The sequence below is a fragment of the Anopheles aquasalis genome, chromosome Y (genome assembly GCF_943734665.1).
Source record: "Anopheles aquasalis chromosome Y, idAnoAquaMG_Q_19, whole genome shotgun sequence".
NCBI classification, from domain to species: domain Eukaryota; kingdom Metazoa; phylum Arthropoda; class Insecta; order Diptera; family Culicidae; genus Anopheles; species Anopheles aquasalis.
The window spans coordinates 3,045,544-3,063,043 of record NC_064879.1 but is presented as its reverse complement, the minus strand read 5'-3'; the positions used below and the strand labels follow the sequence as shown (position 1 = coordinate 3,063,043).

Sequence of the window (17,500 nt, the reverse complement as noted above, 5' to 3'; positions counted from 1 at the left end):
CCTCCGTGTTTAAGCCGATCCCGCGCAAACTGCCACCGGCCAACCTCGAGTTCAAACCGCTCCAACCGTCGACGAAAGCGATCGTCAAACCGATACCGGCCCATGCGTCGAACGCGACCGGCCTGGTGAAGCAGCTGGTGGCGGCCGGTTTCCACGAGACGGCCCCGGACACGGTCAAACCGGAACCGATGAACATACAGCTCGGCCTGGTGCGTACGCTGGCCGCCCAGGGCTACCAGGAGACACCGTACGTACCGCTACCGAAGCTCGAGCGCACACCGACGCACAACGTGCTCAACTACAAGCCACGCCCGGACACATCCAGCATGGAAGCGTTACCGGGGGCGGCTCCGTGGGCCGGCAAACGCTCCGGAAGTGGTGGCAGTGAGTTGACGATCCCGGGCGCGCCATCCTCGTCGGGTGGCCGGGTGGCCAGTATCGCTTCGTCCAAGTTCACCGCGAATCCGTTCGGGCACGCCAAACCAGCGACGTTGCCAGCCCAGCCGCCCCTCACCTATCACGGTTCTCTCAAGTACAGCGAGCGCCCCCTAGCGTACCAGGTGCTACCGGGCGGTGGTATCGGTACGGTGCCGGCGTACGAAAAGCGACCCTCGTTGCCGGATGTGTCGGCCGTCGGCATCGGTACCTACACCTTCACCGACTACACCCAACCAACGTCCGTGTCCACCTTTGCGCTCAATCGTAGCGAATCGTTAACCAACCCGGACAACGAACCGCTCGTCCTGACGAGCTACAACAACGTGTACAGTCCGTCAAGTGGAGCGAACGTCACCGTCACCAGGTCCCCGCAGGTCCCCTCAGTCGGCGCGTCGAAACCAGTCCAGCAGCAGCAGCAGCAGATCACCTACCTGGCGGTAAATGTCGACCAGCAAAGTTCATCCTCGCTGTCACCCGCGAACGGGGACGATGACGATGACGAGTACGATGGGGACGATCTGGATTCGGTTGACTCGCAGGAGATGCGTGCGGTCTCGAAGGTGATGCGGGGCCCGGTGTCACAGCAGGCGACCTACAGCACAGCGAGGCGCGAGGCGACGCACCTCGGCACGGACCACCGACCGGACCGGTTGCTGCCGATCGCCCAGAGCCTCCAGTCGACGCTCAAGAAGATCAAGGACAAGAGCCCTACGCCACCAAAGTACCAGTTTACGCCGGCAGGGCCAACCGGTGGCCACATCATCTACAACAACGTGACAAACCCGCTGGCCCGTACCAAGTCCAGCCATACCCTCTCGGTGTCGCAACCGCTGCCACCCACGAGCAGCAACAGCAACATCAACGACAAGCAGCGCACGGTGGAAGCTTACTTTACCGGTCAGCATCCGATGGCGCGGACCACCTCCAGCCACAACCTGGCGACGATGCGCGACAAAACGGGACTGGCCGGGGCCAGGACCAACGCCGTACGCCCCGTCTCGTACGCACTGGCAACCGGTGGCTACCATCACACCGGCAGACCGGCCGCACCAGACCGGACCATCGCTTACCATCAGCACTTTGTGCCAGCACACCAGTCACCGGGGGCCGGTTACCGGGCGCCACCGCCTGGCGTAACGTCGTCCTCAGCGTCATCGTCGTTTGGTGGTGGTACGCTGCTGCGCAGCCGCACCATGCCCCACATCCCGCTCGGCAATCTGGCACTGCTCGACGAGAACAACGTCGAGGATGCGTTCGAGGAGCTGATGAACCAATCGTTTGCCGTCTAGCGGGCATTGTGTCACGGGCCACTGGCCACAGCCCACAACCTTCAAGCTGCAGTTGGCGGGCTCGTTGCCCGGCCATCAAGTCGTCACCAGTTACATTCCACTGGCGGGGGCCCGCCCGCCCGCCATTTAGGAGGCGCGTGTGATCGCGCGCGCCCAACGCGACTCCCCGAGGGAGGCGAGCGTGCATTTTTTTTTGTTTTCTGTGTCGCCTGGTGGGCCACCACCACCAGCACCGCTATTCCGACGTGCGCGCACCCCAAGTGTGCAATATGTGTGTGTGCGCGTGTGTCTGCGTGTGTGTGTGTGTGTCTCTGTAAGTGTATGTTTTGCTGGATTTGTTTTTGACGTTCTGCGCGGACGGAAGCGCATTTTGCTGGAACGCGATCGACGACCACTACTACTGCTACTACTACTACTACTACCAACTACTACTGCCGCCGCCCAACGAAACCACGCCAAGAGCGGCCGCAGCAGCAACAACAACAACAAACGCAGCAGGAAAAAGGCGCAACCTGGCAACTGCACCAACCATCGCCATTGTTCGCTGCTGAATGAACGGTCCCGGAACCCTAGGCGGGGCGTCCTAGGCGATCCTTGCGCGATCCTTGCCAGGGTATGCTGCTAGTCAGCAACTGGCCCCCCCCGGGGGGTTGCGAAAGCGAGCGAAGCGAGAAAAAAAAACCCCACAGCCCAGAAGGCCACCACTCTCTCTCTCTCTCTGCACAACACAACAACAAGAAAAAAGCGCACGTACACCATTCGTATGTGTGTAATGTGGGTGTGTGATGTGTGTGTGCTTGTGCGTGGGTGTATGTGCGCGCCAGCCACTCTCAGTGAGTTACGCTCGGAAGTCCTTTCTTCTTTCGGTTTTTTTTTTGTTTTTCATTTCCGTGTCGTGTCGAGCATTTTAACCAACGTTTTGCCGTTGTTTGTCCCCGTTGTGAGCTTGCGAATATGTCTGTGTGCCTGTGTATCTGTGTGTGCGTGTGTGTGTGTGTGTTTGCTGTGCTGTGTTGTCACGCCTTCGCTTCCGTTTCGCTGACTCGACTTTCTCGTTGCGGCGGCGTCGGGAGGGCGTCTCCATTGTGTCTCGGTGTCCGCTACTGCTGCCTGCACTTCCCCCCAAATGCACCAAAAGGCGCCACAAATTGACAAGCTCCATCGACCGCCCCCCCCCCCCCCACCCCCCACCCCCCAAGGAGTACAAATAGCTGTGCAGCGTGTCCGTGTTGTCCTGCTACCGCCCGACCGGGTTTGCATCAGTTGCATGCCACTGCCTCTGTGCTCTTCACATTACTGTGTGTGCGTGCGTGTGCGTGTGTACGAATACCACCAATTTAGATCGAACACCAGGCACCCAGCCGCCCTCATCACGTCTCCATTTACACAGCTCGCGTGTAATGCCGTCCATTAAATTCCGATTGGATCCTGCTCATTGTATCCACCACCACCAAATACATCTTCCCCCCCCCCCCCCCCCCCCCCAAGTGGCAATAGTGTGTGCCTCCCAGCAACCAAAAATCGACCGCCATCTGAATTCTACCTAACCTCACATTTCGATCGATTCGATTGGCGGAACGTAGTAGCCGGTTGTCTGATTATCCTTTTTCAGGAATAGTGCGATCGTTGCGCATATGTTTAGTGAATTCTAGTGGGGTGGATGTGTTAGTTTTTGTGGAGTAGTTCTCTTTCGCTCTCTCTCTCTCTTCCGTGCTCTTCTGTCACTCCCTCTTTCATGCTCACACACTACTGTAGCCGTGTATCTTCCTTCACTCCGTCCTCCATTTTAGTTTCAGTTCCCCTTTTAAAACTATTCCAGTTCATCATCATTCTTCATTTTGTTTTTATTTTTGTTTGTTTTTGGTTTGTTTTAACTTTCGTTTTACTTACCCTCCAGAAAACCCTTTTAAACAAAAAAAAAACCAACAACTGATCATTTGATGCTCTGTGTTGGGGTCCGGACGGACGAATGCATGTCTTCGTAGCGCGCTGAAAAACTATCATTTTTCATCCCTGCGATGAATACAGGAATGCCAGGTTCCTTTGGAAAACTTCGTCGTTGGCAAAATCTCCACGCTTAAATGAACTGAAAGGTGGCAGCGTGCAGTGAAATGATTGCCTACTTGCTTTACACTTTCGTCACAACGAAATGTGGGATGGACAGTGCGCTACGCTAGTAAACAATGCTTTCGTCTGCCGGTCGTCCATTTACGATGATCTCAATTGGCTACTCCTCCGTGTACCATATCTGTAGTGGAACCAACTGGCCCTGCCTTTCCATTAGTCCCGTTTTTAATTTGTTTTGTTTTGTTTTGATTTTTCGATTTGGATCTGCGCGCTTACTACCTCAACCCGAACGTTGCCCCAGGTTTTCCCCCCGGCACTAATTACGATTCGTTCGTCTTTGTCTTCTTTGTCCCCTCTTTTCATTCTCGACGACCGCATTCTCGGATTCGCCGGCACAACAGCCGTTCAGCAGCAGCAGCAGCAGCAGCAGCAGATCACGCGCACTGTCGCCTCGTCGAAGGTTGAATCGCAAGATGGTGGCACCGTTACTACGAGATCCAGTGGTAGGCATGCCCATTGTGTACTCCTGGCTTGCAATCTCTTTATCTCTCTCTCTCTCTCTCTCTCTCTCTTTTTCTCGTTTTCTCTGTTTTTTTTTTTTTGTTTTGTTTCTCTTTGTCCGACTTTCTTTGTTGCAGTGACGATGACGAAGACGGTGGCCTCGGCTGGTCCACCCCAGAAGCCCATGTCACCGTTCGCCAAATTCCGGCAGCTTGATAAGCAAAACTCTACGCAATCACCACCCAAGTAAGTAGGCGATAGTTAGTGGGGTAGTTGGTGCCAGTGACAGAGCAGTGACACTCCCTCGTTCCCCTTCCAAACAACACATCACGCGGCAGCCCACCGCCCGTAATCACTCAAAAATTAATTCCACCCATAGCGTCCCATCGGAAAGGGCTTGAAGACAACGATCCGGGTGCAACTGTAGCGACTTAATCGCTCCTCGAAGGAGTAGTAGTAGTAGTAGTAGTAGTGGTAGAAGAAGGAGTGATCGATTCCTCATAAATCCTAGTTAGCTTCGTGAAGGGAACGGGAATCTTCGATTAGCAAGTGGCACGTAATCCCTAGCCCTAGTAGTCAATCATTTGCAGGCCCGTTTTGCTCCACTGCCGACGCTACGGGGTCGGCTAATCACATTCACTCGGGGCTCCTACTCATAACTAACCATAACGTCATCCCGCGGCCATCTAGCAGTAGTACTCATCTCGTGGGCAACCGCGATCCGCCTCCTAACCATACAACCACAACAACCTGGGGAACTCGTGTACGCAAGGAAACGCCCGGATGAACTTCTTCTCCCCCCCTACCCCCTCCCCCCTCCCCCCCATTGTCTTTTGTCTCCTCTTTGGACTGTGCGAGGGGCCGTACCCGAAAAGGCCAACCGGCCAAAGATGACTACTCAAGCTCTACCGATTGACCCATGAACTGATTCATTATCTTTTTTTCTCACTTTCTCTCTCTCTCTCTCTCTCTCTCTCTTTCTATTTCTTTCTCTCTCTTTTTCTCTCTCATCTGACTATCCCACTCGCCTCCTATACTACTCCTCGTCATATTTCCTTCGTATTCTTTTACTCTTGCGGCTTACTCTTCATGATCAACGCATATCCTTTTATCCTGTCTTCGCTCTATCCATCTCTGTTGCTTTTTCTTTCTCTCTCCCTTTTTTTTTTTGCTTTCTATTTCTCTTTCTCTGTACTTGATCCTGGCTACCCTTACTGCTGATATCACTCTTTCCGTTGGCGCCTGGTCCCACTCACTGCCCTGCCCCCCGCTCCTGCCTCTACCTATCACCCGTCTAACCCCGGCTATCCCGGTTTGCTCGAAACTCGACCGTCCGACCGTCGACTGTCCTGCTGCTCCAAATCAAAATCGTCATAATAATGTGTCGTGTGGCCCCTTCCATCCCACCCACCCCCCTCCCCCCCTCCCCGCCCCTCAACCCGCCTCTGCTTTTCCATCTCCTCGCCACGAAACATTCTGCAGCTCCCCCAAAACACCAACTACTCCAACCACACCGTCCGCCGCAATGGGTCCGATGTTTAAGTTTACCGATCCGGCACTGAACCGTCGCGCCGCTACTGTTAAGGATCAGTTGTTGCAGTGGTGCCAGATGAAAACGAAGGAATACGAGGTACAGAAAACCATTTGCCATTTTGCCATTTTTCCAAACACCCACCCACCGAGCCCCGCTCCCCTCATCCACTCCTCTCTCTCTCTCTCTCTCTCTCTCTCGTGTGCGCCCTTCTTTAGAGCACGGATCGGTCGGAGTGTGTGTTACCTGGACACTGGTTGGTCCTGCGACACTTGCCTGGACTATCCATTGTTTCTCTCATTCTCTTTTTTTCCCCCGCTATCTCTCGCTCTCCACTTCTTTCCTTTCTTTTTTTTTGTCTCTCTACAACCCGGTTACTAGTTCGTTCTTTGTTGTGTCGGTTTGTTCGCTGTCATCCTTCCTGAGTGCATCCACCTTCTCCTGCTCCGTTTTCTAAAATGTTATGGTTGTGCTGCGTGTGTTCTGCTCACTCTTCTTCTTTTCCTCCGTTTTTTGTTTGGCTCGATCCCCCCCTTTTGGCTTGATCGCACGTGGTTTGGCGTGTTTTTTTTTTGTGTGCGCGTGTGTTTCTGTTCCCTTTCCCGGCCCATTATCAATCATCCAAATTCAAAATGGCGTTAATCTGCCAGCTTCTTCTTTTTCCACAATTCAGATTAGGAAATTGGGCACGAAAGCTGTCTGGTCTGGCGATGGACTCATGGCGGTCTGTCACTTTTCGCCACGGGTGTCAGTGATCCCCCCCCCCCTCCTCCTCTCACACCCCTTACTCGAACTGCAGCTACCGTACATTGGATTTCCACCATAACCTAACACCACATTACCGAAGCACTTCTGTACAGTTGGTTCAAAATTAGTAGCCAAAACGGGCTGCCAAGTAGAGCCCGTTTGTAAAGTAGTAGTGGGGCCCAGTAAGTGGCTTAACACACCTACCCATACTTAGCACTCTCTTTAAACTTAAGGGGGGACTTCGGTATATTCGGGTCAAAAAAAAAGGCTCCTTTTTAACGATTTTTTGTGACTTAACCATTCATCTGTATTTTTTCAAGTAAATGACATTATAATCTGCAACTTTTGAAGAATATTTGGTATTGTTTTGAGCAACCTTCATTGAAAAATGAATCCATGCCATCAAATTTAGGCAGTCGCGTCTTCGAAAAGATACTTTTTCTGGTGCCCATCGTAGCTGCGTGACGGATCATCAGAAACATACAAATCGATATTTGTTAGAAAGATTATAAGTTTATCTAGGTATTCCAGGAGAGTTTTTGTTGATATTCACATTTTTCGATTTTTGGCAGATGTTTGAAGTTGAAAAAGTGATGCTTTTTGCGATTCTGCCATAAAAAACGAACTTTACAGATTTGTTAAAAAAAACGTATCAACAATTTTCATAAAATCTCGACGCAATTACCTGGCAAACAGTGTACAGATTATTTGTTAAAAATTTCAAAACGATCGACCCATTAGTTTTTACGGTACGATGGGCACCGACTTTGAAAATGCGGTGGTTTAGGGAAACGCTCTTCAAAGTAGCGAGCTGCTTGGAGCCTTGTATGAAGCGCGGATTTTCAAAAATCTGTATCATTGTCAGTTTTTCTTCAATTGATCGAAAACTTTTACACAGTACTCTTGAAAGGATCAGCTTTCAGGGAAAAATGTTAAAAACATGTGTCACCAAACAAAATTAAATACCGAAGTCCCCCCTTAAAGAACTCTAAATTCACGGCCTCGTAAGACTCTCAGTAGCACCAGCTTTTACTAACACAACCGGTAACGCATGTCCTGCTGCTGCTGCTGCTGCTACATAACGTGTACCTGTGCCTCTCGGCTCCCGTTTCCGGTCCGGCTAGCAAAAAAAAAAAAAAATAAACGCTGTACGGCGAATTGACTGCAGCACGTGTGTGTGTGTGTGTGTGTTTGTGTGTTTGTACACTTCACCTCCTTCACCCCCGACCAGCTAAATCCTGTCCAGTGCCCGCCTTGTGCCCCTTCTGCTAACAAAACAGTGAAACGGCGGAACGAAACATCCCAACTCATGCCATTTTCTCTTTTTTTGTTTTCTCCCTCCCCCCCTTTCTCTTTCTCTCTCCCCCCTCTCTCTCTTGCCGGTCTGCGCAGAACGTTAAAATAGAGAACTTCTCCACCAGCTGGTCAGATGGAATGGCATTCTGTGCGCTGATTCACCATTTCCTGCCAGACGCTTTCGACTTTAGCCAACTAACACCGCAACAACGACGCCATAACTTTACACTCGCCTTCCGAGTGGCTGAGTAAGTATCGAGTGGCAGTGGCCCCAGAGCGCCAGAGGCCTACAACTGTTCATTTCTTCCTGTTCTCCCCCTCGTAGTGACAAAGCCGGGATCGCGCCCCTGTTGGATGTTGACGATATGGTGGCCATGCGGAAGCCTGACTGGAAGTGTGTCTTCACCTATGTGCAATCGATCTACCGGCGTTTCAAAAATGAGGACTAGAAGGCGCTCCCCGCCAGCCCCGCTCCCCTTGCTAGGATCCGGCTCCTCCTGTTGCAAACGCTCGCTCGCCGTTCACTGTTACTACTACTACTACTACTACTACTACTCGAAAACAACATCGCCTATCGCTGTTCCGCATCAGAATCAGACTCACGGCCCCGCACCGTCTCGGGGGAGAATGCAGATTCCATCTGCGCTGTGGAGCGCCCTTCAGTTGATGGGGGGGAAAGGGGGAGGGAAACGGTTCGTTCGGTGGTAGAAGTTTACTCTCACTCTTCCGGTGGGCTTTCCGCGGGGGAAGGGGGAAGGGGTTTCCGTTTTGTTGATGTTAATGTTATTCTTAGTCTTTATATGTCTTTTTATGTCCCCGCTCGATCGGGCACGCTTCCGTATCACCCTTCCCCCTCCCCACCACTCGCTACCCCTATGCGCCTATGCTTCCCTATTACTCCAACGCCAACGCCATCGCCTGGGCCCCCCCCCAGCGCAGCAGCGCACTAGTAGGATCGCCTCAGAACCTTTACTTATTTTTTTCTCCCGTCGAGTAGAAAAAAACTAATGATTGGTTGGATTGATCCGTTCCGGGTATTGGGTGTATTGCCCCAAAAAGTAGGTCCCCAATACGCGGGGCACATGCTGCACATGCACTACTACCATTCGATCGCTTAGGACACTCCCGCGATTGGGAGAGTAATTCTACAGGCAGAGACAGAGAGAGAGAGAAAGAATGAGAAAAAGAACGAAAGAAAAGAAAGAAAAGAAGAGATGTAGCTGTGCCGTATGCACACACCAGGCTTATCGCGCTGATTGTTCGCTGATTTGTGTTTCTATACACTTATATGCATATATACCTATATATATATATATAGATATTTACATACGTATCTATGTTATCATTATGGCAATTATGTCCAGCATCGCCGAATGTTTGAGATGTTTAAATTATAATCCCCCCCCCCCCCCCGCCGCCGATCCATCGGAAGCTCCTATCCTTCTCCAGCCTCTAGTGCTTCGGCCACACGCGCCCCCTGATTCCTGTGTTCCGCCTCTCGTCGCCATGTTGGACAGGGATGCTATTCTTGTAAGGCCCGTCTGTTCGCCTTGCTAGCCTTGACATTTCGAGACCGACAAAGAGAGAGAGAGATAAGGAGCGGATACAGGGGCTGCTCTTCTACTCCCCCCTCCCCCTCCCTTGCACGCTTTCATTCATCCTGTCTCCATCATTTTCCTGATAACCATCGACCACCATTCGACATCGCTGTTCGTTGACAATTTGTTAAAAAAAAAAAGAAACAAGCTGAGAGAATAATTATTATTAATTTTATCAAACTACTCCCCCATTGTGTTTCTCTCTGTGTGTATGTGTGCTGCTGACGCACGCCCGAAAGTCCGAAGCTCACTGGCCCGCTGGCCACACGGCCCAGCTGATGCGTTTCTGCCGGCTCAATGCCATCCCGGGATTATTACGGCGGACACAGCGCAGGGCAAACAAACAAAGTGGCAGCACAAAGCAATGCTACCGTATGTGACAATCAAATCTGCTGCGTATCTCTCTCTCTCTGTGTACTATGTGATTACTCCTCCTCCTCCCTTGCCGGGCGTGCGCTGCTGGTGCAGTGGCCGCATGCAATAAATCTTCTTAATTCTTCCGGCAATGTACATTTGTGTACGCCGTGTGTGTTTGTGTGTTTATGTGTACGTTCTTCCTTCACTCTTCGCTTCGCCGCGATGATCGTGTACTTTGCACCAGCAAACACACCCAATCATCCCGTCTATCCGACTGTCACTATACAGTGGTGAACCGCACAGTGGAACCGCAGAGCACCGCCCGACCGCCTCTAACCCATCGGCGTCTCCGTGACTTGCGCGATTTTTTGTACCCGGAAGGCTCAAGGAACGAGATGGCTGCTAGAGAGATCACCTAAAAGAGAGACAGCGAGAGAGAGAGAGAGAGAGAGAGAGAGAGAGGGGAAGAGAACAGAACCAACGGGTCTTTCGTTTGCGGAAACCGGTCCAGGGGAACGGTGGCGGTGGTAAAACATCAGAGGGAAGGTGTACGACACGCTACCTAGGGTCCTACCGTGTGCCCAGTGCCCCCCCCCCCCCCCGGCGCAGCTCCTTCCTCTCGTTTCGCTTTCGGGCGCGCTCGTTATCGCGCTCGGTATACCGATTGTTGGTTTGTTACCCGCCCGGGGAAGGGCGGGAGGCCTGGCGCGGACCGGTTGCCCTTCGCCAGCAGCATTTCAGGCAATTAGCGAAGTTGTTTGCTATGCTTTTCCGTTCGCTACACCCGTGGGTGGGAGGAGGAGGAGGAATAGGAGGATGATGCTGGAAACGGCCCTAGACGAGGTTGATTCGCCTGCCGAGCACGCGAGCTCGAGGCTCCTTCGCTCACGATAGTTTCGTTCCGGCCAGGCTTGAAGAAAGATGCAGATGCCAGTAACCAGCAGCAGCAGCAGCAGCAGCAGCAGAAGCGGTGAGCAGCGCATCCGTGGTAGCTACGATCCGGATGGCCGGATCTGGTCCGGTCCAACGACACCCCGTGAACTGGAGGTGAACCAGAGCCTCGGTCAGCTCGTGCTGAGCTCGCTGCGCACGGCGGATCCGGCGCACGTGACGCAGATCGGCGATGGCGATGTGCGCGTGACCTGCGGCGAGATGTACGAGCGGACGGTCCGCTGTGCCCAGCGGTTGACCGAGCTCGGGTACGGACCGGGCACGATGGCGGCCCTGGCATCGAGCAACACCGTCCACGTAGCGCCCGTCATGTTCGCCTGCTTCACACTCGGCATCACGGTCAACACGCTCGACTTTTCGTTCGCGGTCGACGAGTTCCGGCACATGTTCGGCATCACCCGGCCGGTGCTGGTGTTCTGCCAGGGTGACATCGTCGAGAAGGCACGGGCCGGTGCCCGGGCCGCCGGGCTCGAGCCACGCTTCGTAGTGTTCGGTGGCAGCGGGGACGAGGAGCACGACTATCTGCGTGTCGAGCAACTGCTAGCACCGACCGGACAGGAGCACCGGTTCGTGTAAGTCCATTCACGATTCCATTCCACTTCCGGGTCGTTTGATCTCGCCCTCTCTCTCTCTCTCTCTGCACGCAGACCACCGACGCTGGACGATCCGGCCAGCCACCTGGCGGTGATCCTGTGTTCGTCCGGCACGACCGGACTGCCCAAGGGTGTCAGCTACACGCACAGCTTCTGCATCGCCAACATGCCGTCACTGTGGCCGATCGATCCAACGGATCGCGTCCTTGCGTTCAGCTCGCTCTACTGGCTGTCCGGTTTCGCGGTCCTGCTCCTCGGCACCATCCACCGGGCGACCCGTATCATCACGTCCGAAGGGTTCTGCGCGGAGCGAGCGCTAGCCCTGCTCGCCCACCAACGCGTCACCATGGCCTTCTTTCCACCCTTCCACCTCAACCTGCTGCTGAGCGACGGACGCTTCGCGAGCACCGACCTCCGGGCGCTCCGGCTGATACTGTGCGGGGGGGCACGCGTCTCCGGTGACCTGTACCGTCGCCTACGCTCAGCCCTCCCACCCGCCACCGCGATTCAGATCGGCTACGGCATGTCGGAGTCGTCGCTGGTCACGCTGACCGATCCGGGGGCCCCGTACCGTGACGATACGGTCGGTACACTGCAGCCACACACCGACGCCCAGATCGTCGACCCGGACAGTGGCCGGCCGGTGGGAGTGGGCGAGCCGGGCGAGGTGATGCTGCGCGTCCAGTACCCGTTCGCCGGCTACTACGGTGATCCGGACGCCACCCGGGCCACCATGTCGCCGGACGGGTGGATCAGGACCGGTGACATCGGTTACTTCGACGACGGTGGCCAGCTGTACATCGTTGACCGGCGCAAAGACATCATCAAGTACGGTGGCAACCAGATTTCACCGACCGAGCTCGAAGCGATCATCAAGCAGCTGCCGGGGGTGCTCGAGTGCTGCGTCGTCGGTCTGCCGGAACCAGCCGGGAACGAGCTGCCTGCGGCAGCGATCATCCTCTCCCCTACCGCCAGTGTTACCGCCTTGACCGAGTCGACTGTCGCCCAGTTCGTGCAGGGGCGCGTTTCCGACAGCAAGCGTCTCCGGGGGGGCGTGTTCTTCGTCGAAGCCCTTCCCCTCACGCCGTCCGGAAAGATCGTCCGTCGGAAGTGTCTGGAGCAGGTGCTTGCCCTCGGCGCCGGAACACGGACGCCGGAGCGGTTGATTCACGATCATCACGGATCCAAATAAAGGGCGGCCAAACCTGGGGCGCGGATTCATTCGGGCGGGGTTTTTTTTTACCCCTTACCATTGCAGCATCTGTTGTGACCAAGCGTAAGTAGTGGCAAGCATGTAAAATAAACGATCAAAATCAATACTTCTCCAGCAGGTTGCATAATTGTTAGTGATGGGCGCACCGGAATCCCACACCGCTGCGATTCCACTCCGATTCCACGCGTGCAAAAAAAAAACGGAGTCGATTGCGACCCAGATCGATTCCGGGAATTTCAGGGGGGAAAGTTCGGCGCAGCGCAGTAGTGACTGTTCCTTTTGCTTTGCCGCCAGCATTCGCCGTAGTTGTTGATTGTTTTGTTTTAGATTCCGCTTTCGTTTTCGTTTTCGCCACCTACCTGCTGCCTTACTCCCGTTGCTTAGTAGGGCCAAGGTCACAATGAATTAATTCCCTCAATGGTATCATATTGATCTTGACCTTGATCTTGACCATTAAAGTTTAGGTAGACGTCACATGATCAAGGTCAGTCAGCTACCCACAGGGATGGCCGCTTCACAGGTATCAGAGTCGATTCCAGGAATTGAATTCAATTGAGACTTGAGGGGGGGGGGAGTTCGGCGCAGCAGTGACTGTTCTTATCTGCTTTAATATTGCCAATTGCCAATTGCGCTTCTTTTCCATTAAAGAGCAGTTAGCGGCTTTTCTATTTTGCCATGCTTTTTAATTATAAATTACGAGCTATTTGCTGCATTACCCAAATAACTCTCGTTGAGTAATAGAACCAAGGTCACAATGAATGTAGTCCACAGTTAAACATTGATCTTGAGATTGAACCCCCCCCCCCCTCCCACCAAAATTGAACACCGCTTAATATCTTTACCAGAAAAAGGATGATTGAGAAAGGATGGGCATTATAGTTTTATTGCAGACTGATAATATCTGGGTTTTTCTCATGACAAATCAATTGAATCATATAATTTATAACAGTTTTATAACAGTTAAATGTTTAACCCCTAAAATTATGCCAATCGGTTAATGTGGAGAACCAGTAAAGCCGGGGATATATGAAGCGTAAACTCAAGCGTAAATATGAAATTAATTTATACTTTAACATGTACATGACCGGGTTGAGACGTGTAATCCGAATTACACTGAACTTTTATCGACTTTTGTGAGAAAAATAGGAACTTTTTTCCGAAGAAAAAGATTAAAAACGCTAGTAATGATCACTCACTATTAATGCAAACCACAAACAGGAAATGTAGTGAGGCAAATCGCTTGCAAACAGCGTTTACGCTAGGATTTAGGCTCCGTGGACCTATAATCTTTTTTACACCGTGCAAACGGCAAATGTAAACTTTTTGGTATTACATTCTGAGTTTACACGAGAGTTTACGCTTCATGTATCCCCGGCTTTACACTCGCGAACAACTGCTCGATCGGCAAAATCTCGGGCAGTTTTTTATCTCGCTCTGCCCGATTTCCTGTAGGAGAGAGTGAGTGAGAAAAGGCATTTTCGTCTACCTTTGCTCCAAGGCTGCACCCTGTTGACACAGAACATTTGACACAGGAACATTAACAGGAGAAAATGTTCTCTGTCAACGGGGGATGAGCTTTCTTCTTCCACTGCTTCTTCTTGCTGTTGTTCTTCTTCGCTGTTTTGGCCACTGTTTTGAGGAATCCGAAATCCGTGCAAAAATCGCTGCAAAAAGTTGGAAATTGCTAACATTTTTACACTGTTCCGTGCGCGATACGAACACACTCAACCCTCCCGCCACCCTTCTCGTTGGAAAAGTGGAAAAAGCCGGAGACAGGGGAAAATTTTAACGCGCCTTGGAAAAAAAAACATCCACAGAAAGACAGGGCGGAAAGTAAATCGCGTCGAAAAGGGATTCAAAGTCCTTTTGCCAACGCTGCGAAAGCCAATCAACCAATTCGCAATCAACTATCGATATCGAGATCCGGATGCCTCGGAAAGAAACCGCTGGAAACCACTAATCCGCGTCCGTTCCGGTAAGATTTGGACGTTCACGACGATCTATCTGGCTCCTTTGCATTCACGATTGCACATTCTCCTTCCAGTCATCGTCCCGGTAACAGTACCCTGCAGTTAATCTTGCGGATAGTTTGTTCATCTACCAAATGTAACGAAAGGATTACGCCAAAACGGACCAGTACCTATCCGGAACACTCGCAAAGCGGTAAGCATCTTCCGTCCAAGAAGTTATCAAAATTTTAGTCTCGAGAAAGATAAAAGCGAATTGCGGATAAATAACGAGTGAAGGCTGAAGATGCCCCATTGCAACCAGAATATCTGTAACACTCGCTTGTTTTTTGTTAAATTAATTTATTGCTTTCATAGTTTCTTAGTCTCTCTTTGATACTTCGTCGATTTTCCTGGTAAAAATGTAAAACATGTGTATTTCGGATTGTGTGTTGAACTAATGAAAACACATATCCTTTGCATGTTTAATCTTTTTATTAATTCATCTAAAATTTCGAGACATTTGGCTCCAGATGTCTTTTAAGAGCCCTTTTGTAGTTGGTATATATGCAAAAAAGAGAAATTAAAGCTTGGTTTAGTTCTACGGTAAAGGGTATCTTTATCTACCTCTTGTCCATATTGTTTGCTTTGTATGCTATAGTATGGACGCGACGTTTTGCTTTTGTTCTACACCACTCACTCATACAAAATCTTTTAAGGAAATTTATGCAAACAGCGAACTCGCCAAGGTATGTGGACGTTGCCGTAAAATCATTTTTCGCTCGCGTTGGGCGTCGTTAATCAGAGCACGAACACTGTCAGTGGTGAAGAGAAGAACAAATCATCCCACGACGCAAAATGGCAGATGCCAGGGAGGACGCGTGCTACGCGCAATCCGCCCAGCATCGGGCACTCCAAGCAGCACTGCAAACTCTGAAAGAGCGTTGTCAAACACTGCAGAAACGCATCATAATCCTTGAGGATGAAAACGTGACCCTGCGCGCCAACCAGGCCAAAGAGCCCGCTGAGCGATTGCAGGACAAAGGCAAGCTTGCATCAACGTTGGAGGTGGAACAGCTGCAGAATGATGTCCTAGAACTGTCCCGCCAGAAGGTGCAGTTGGCCGAACAGATTGCGGTGGTGGCAAGCGAAAACAGACAGCTATGGCGACGACTGTCACAGATTGTCAAGGACGTTGGAGGCGCCGGTATGGTAATGCTTGACACAAGCGCTGCAGCTAATACCGGCAGCAACATGAAGCTGCTTCCGGACGTCGATCACTCCGGTTCAGTGGCTCCAGGGGCGTCGCAAAACTTGATCCGCTCTCGCACCTTTACCAAAAATGCACCAAATCCAAAGCTCCGCGATCGATTGCCGAAGGGGGATGAATGTAGCGATGATGTAGAGCGGTTGCTGCAACTGGAGGACGTATCGCTGCTAAATGCATGCGGGTTTCTCGAGCCCGGTTACGGCGATGGTGGTATGGAGCTACCGGCTTCGGGCTGCACGGGATCGCAAGGAGAAGAAATGATGCAGGCGGCACTAGAAACAAACCCGGAACTGCGACAATGCACCGAAGGCCTGGTAGTTATGCAACGCGAAGTAGCCCGACAGCAACAAACCCTCAAGAGTGTCTTATACCAACTCAAGGCGACCAAAGGTAAATCCCACACGGCTTTGCGACTGCCTAGTACCATCCCAATGTTTAAGAATTTTTACACATTTGTTGCAGCAGAGCTTGGTACTCGATCCAAGCACCATGCGGAGCAGCCCAATGTACCGAAGCCTATCATGAAAGATGTTACCGTTGAGGTGATCGAGACGGAGCTGTTGCCGATTGCCGAGAAGCGGGCCCGCGGTGGTTCAACTCAACAGGTAAAGGCTCACGAAACACGCGTTACAGCTGAGGCTGCTGCTGGTGACGACGCACCGGCGGTAATAGCACCGTGCGATCCCCGTCCGCTTGATCTCGCTATGGAAAAGGGACGAGCGAACACGATGGAGAAGATTTGTCCCATGTGCGGAAAGCTGTACGGCGTGCAGGCAGCCTTCGATGAGTTTCAGCAGCACGTTGAGTCGCATTTTCTCGAGGACGCGGATCAGGGGGTCGAGTTGAGTTTGGACCGTACGTACGAGTACGTCTCTCAGCCAGTTGGCAATTTCTGACCGGTCGTGCGCTCCACCAAGCGGCGCATCTATTTCTTCAGTGAGTTTTAGTGTAGGCAGACGAAGGCAAACATTTGGCGCACACTTGCATATCGAAATGTGTTGATCTAAACCGTGTACAGATATATGTTTTTTTTTTATCGAATTGTGCAGCCTGCATACTTCGCAAACGAGTGGCAATGCCTAACGAGTTGGTATTTGTTCCGTTGGGTGCTAAAATAGTTGTGGGTACGGTGAGTTTGTTAGCTCTTTTAAATCTATATAAAGATCCAGTCGGTATTGAACGAATGGTATGATTTCACAAGAAAAATAAAAGAAATATTTAATCGGATTACTGCGAATGGGGAGTATTGCCTAGTGTCTTTCACATTTCTTTTGGAAATGTAATCTCTTCTTTCCCATTTAGATAAAGCATAAATCATGACGCAACAGCATACCAGTGTCGTGCAACGTAGTTTGACTCGCGACAGGATCGCTGAAATGATGTTACGCGACTCGTGCACTATGGGATCGACGAAAGAAACGTTTTCATTTATTTTTTTCGTTGCTAGTGAGTTTTCTTTCGGTACGTGCATTACCTCATTTCGGCATTAAAGAACCGTAAAATAATATTCCATCAGTTGATTTCATTTTCTATCCCTTCGGGATATCAAACCCATTTTCCCCCTTACAGATTACAACCATCCTTACAGTAACTATACCATTGCTGACCCGTGGAGCGAGCAGGTGTGGAGTAGGTTTGCAAATACGCGTGCGTGCGTGCGTGCGTGCAAGCGTAGAATACTGAAGTCCCGGGTTTTGCCAATC

At 51.6% G+C, this 17,500-nt stretch overlaps 3 protein-coding genes across 7 annotated transcripts in view; all 3 read left to right on the top strand.

Moving 5' to 3' along the window:
- LOC126579753 (mucin-5AC-like) overlaps positions 1–9,650 on the top strand; it is a 44,421-nt gene extending 34,771 nt beyond the window's left edge. For 2 of the 3 annotated variants that reach the window (XM_050243306.1, XM_050243304.1), the window contains 5 exons: positions 4,196–4,297; positions 4,433–4,541; positions 5,778–5,925; positions 7,966–8,117; positions 8,195–9,650. In XM_050243306.1, the coding sequence (XP_050099263.1) occupies positions 4,196–4,297; positions 4,433–4,541; positions 5,778–5,925; positions 7,966–8,117; positions 8,195–8,318 (635 nt within the window). In that variant the 3' untranslated portion in view covers positions 8,319–9,650. Of the gene's footprint in view, positions 1–4,195; positions 4,298–4,432; positions 4,542–5,777; positions 5,926–7,965; positions 8,118–8,194 lie in introns of those variants that run through there. The other variant, XM_050243307.1, reaches the window with a different exon arrangement.
- Positions 9,651–10,719: 1,069 nt separating this feature from the next.
- On the top strand, positions 10,720–12,687 carry LOC126579766 (luciferin 4-monooxygenase-like). Its single transcript, XM_050243344.1, has 2 exons — positions 10,720–11,347; positions 11,423–12,687. The coding sequence occupies exons 1-2, from the start codon at positions 10,746–10,748 to the stop codon at positions 12,558–12,560; spliced, it is 1,740 nt and encodes a 579-aa protein (XP_050099301.1). The 5' UTR covers positions 10,720–10,745; the 3' UTR covers positions 12,561–12,687.
- Positions 12,688–14,213: 1,526 nt separating this feature from the next.
- Positions 14,214–17,034, top strand: LOC126579775 (protein spindle-F). Of its 3 annotated transcripts, none has more exons than XM_050243370.1 (4): positions 14,214–14,556; positions 14,626–14,744; positions 15,264–16,187; positions 16,260–17,034. In XM_050243370.1, exons 3-4 carry the CDS (start codon positions 15,386–15,388, stop codon positions 16,691–16,693), a joined length of 1,236 nt encoding a protein of 411 aa, XP_050099327.1. In that variant the 5' UTR covers positions 14,214–14,556; positions 14,626–14,744; positions 15,264–15,385; the 3' UTR covers positions 16,694–17,034. The 3 variants fall into 3 exon arrangements, with proteins under 3 accessions (XP_050099327.1, XP_050099328.1, XP_050099326.1); XM_050243371.1 differs by having other exon boundaries at positions 15,247–16,187; positions 16,263–17,034; XM_050243369.1 differs by having other exon boundaries at positions 15,247–16,187.
- The last annotated feature ends 466 nt before the right edge of the window (positions 17,035–17,500 follow it).

Excerpts from the sequence above, each read along its gene's own strand:
- LOC126579766 (XM_050243344.1), top strand. The coding sequence starts at position 10,746 with ATGCAGATGCCAGTAACCAGCAGCAGCAGCAGCAGCAGCAGCAGAAGC. Across the intron at positions 11,348-11,422 it reads GGACAGGAGCACCGGTTCGT|ACCACCGACGCTGGACGATC; the intron begins GTAAGTCCATTC and ends CTCTGCACGCAG.
- LOC126579775 (XM_050243370.1), top strand. The coding sequence starts at position 15,386 with ATGGCAGATGCCAGGGAGGACGCGTGCTACGCGCAATCCGCCCAGCAT. Across the intron at positions 16,188-16,259 it reads CCAACTCAAGGCGACCAAAG|CAGAGCTTGGTACTCGATCC; the intron begins GTAAATCCCACA and ends CATTTGTTGCAG.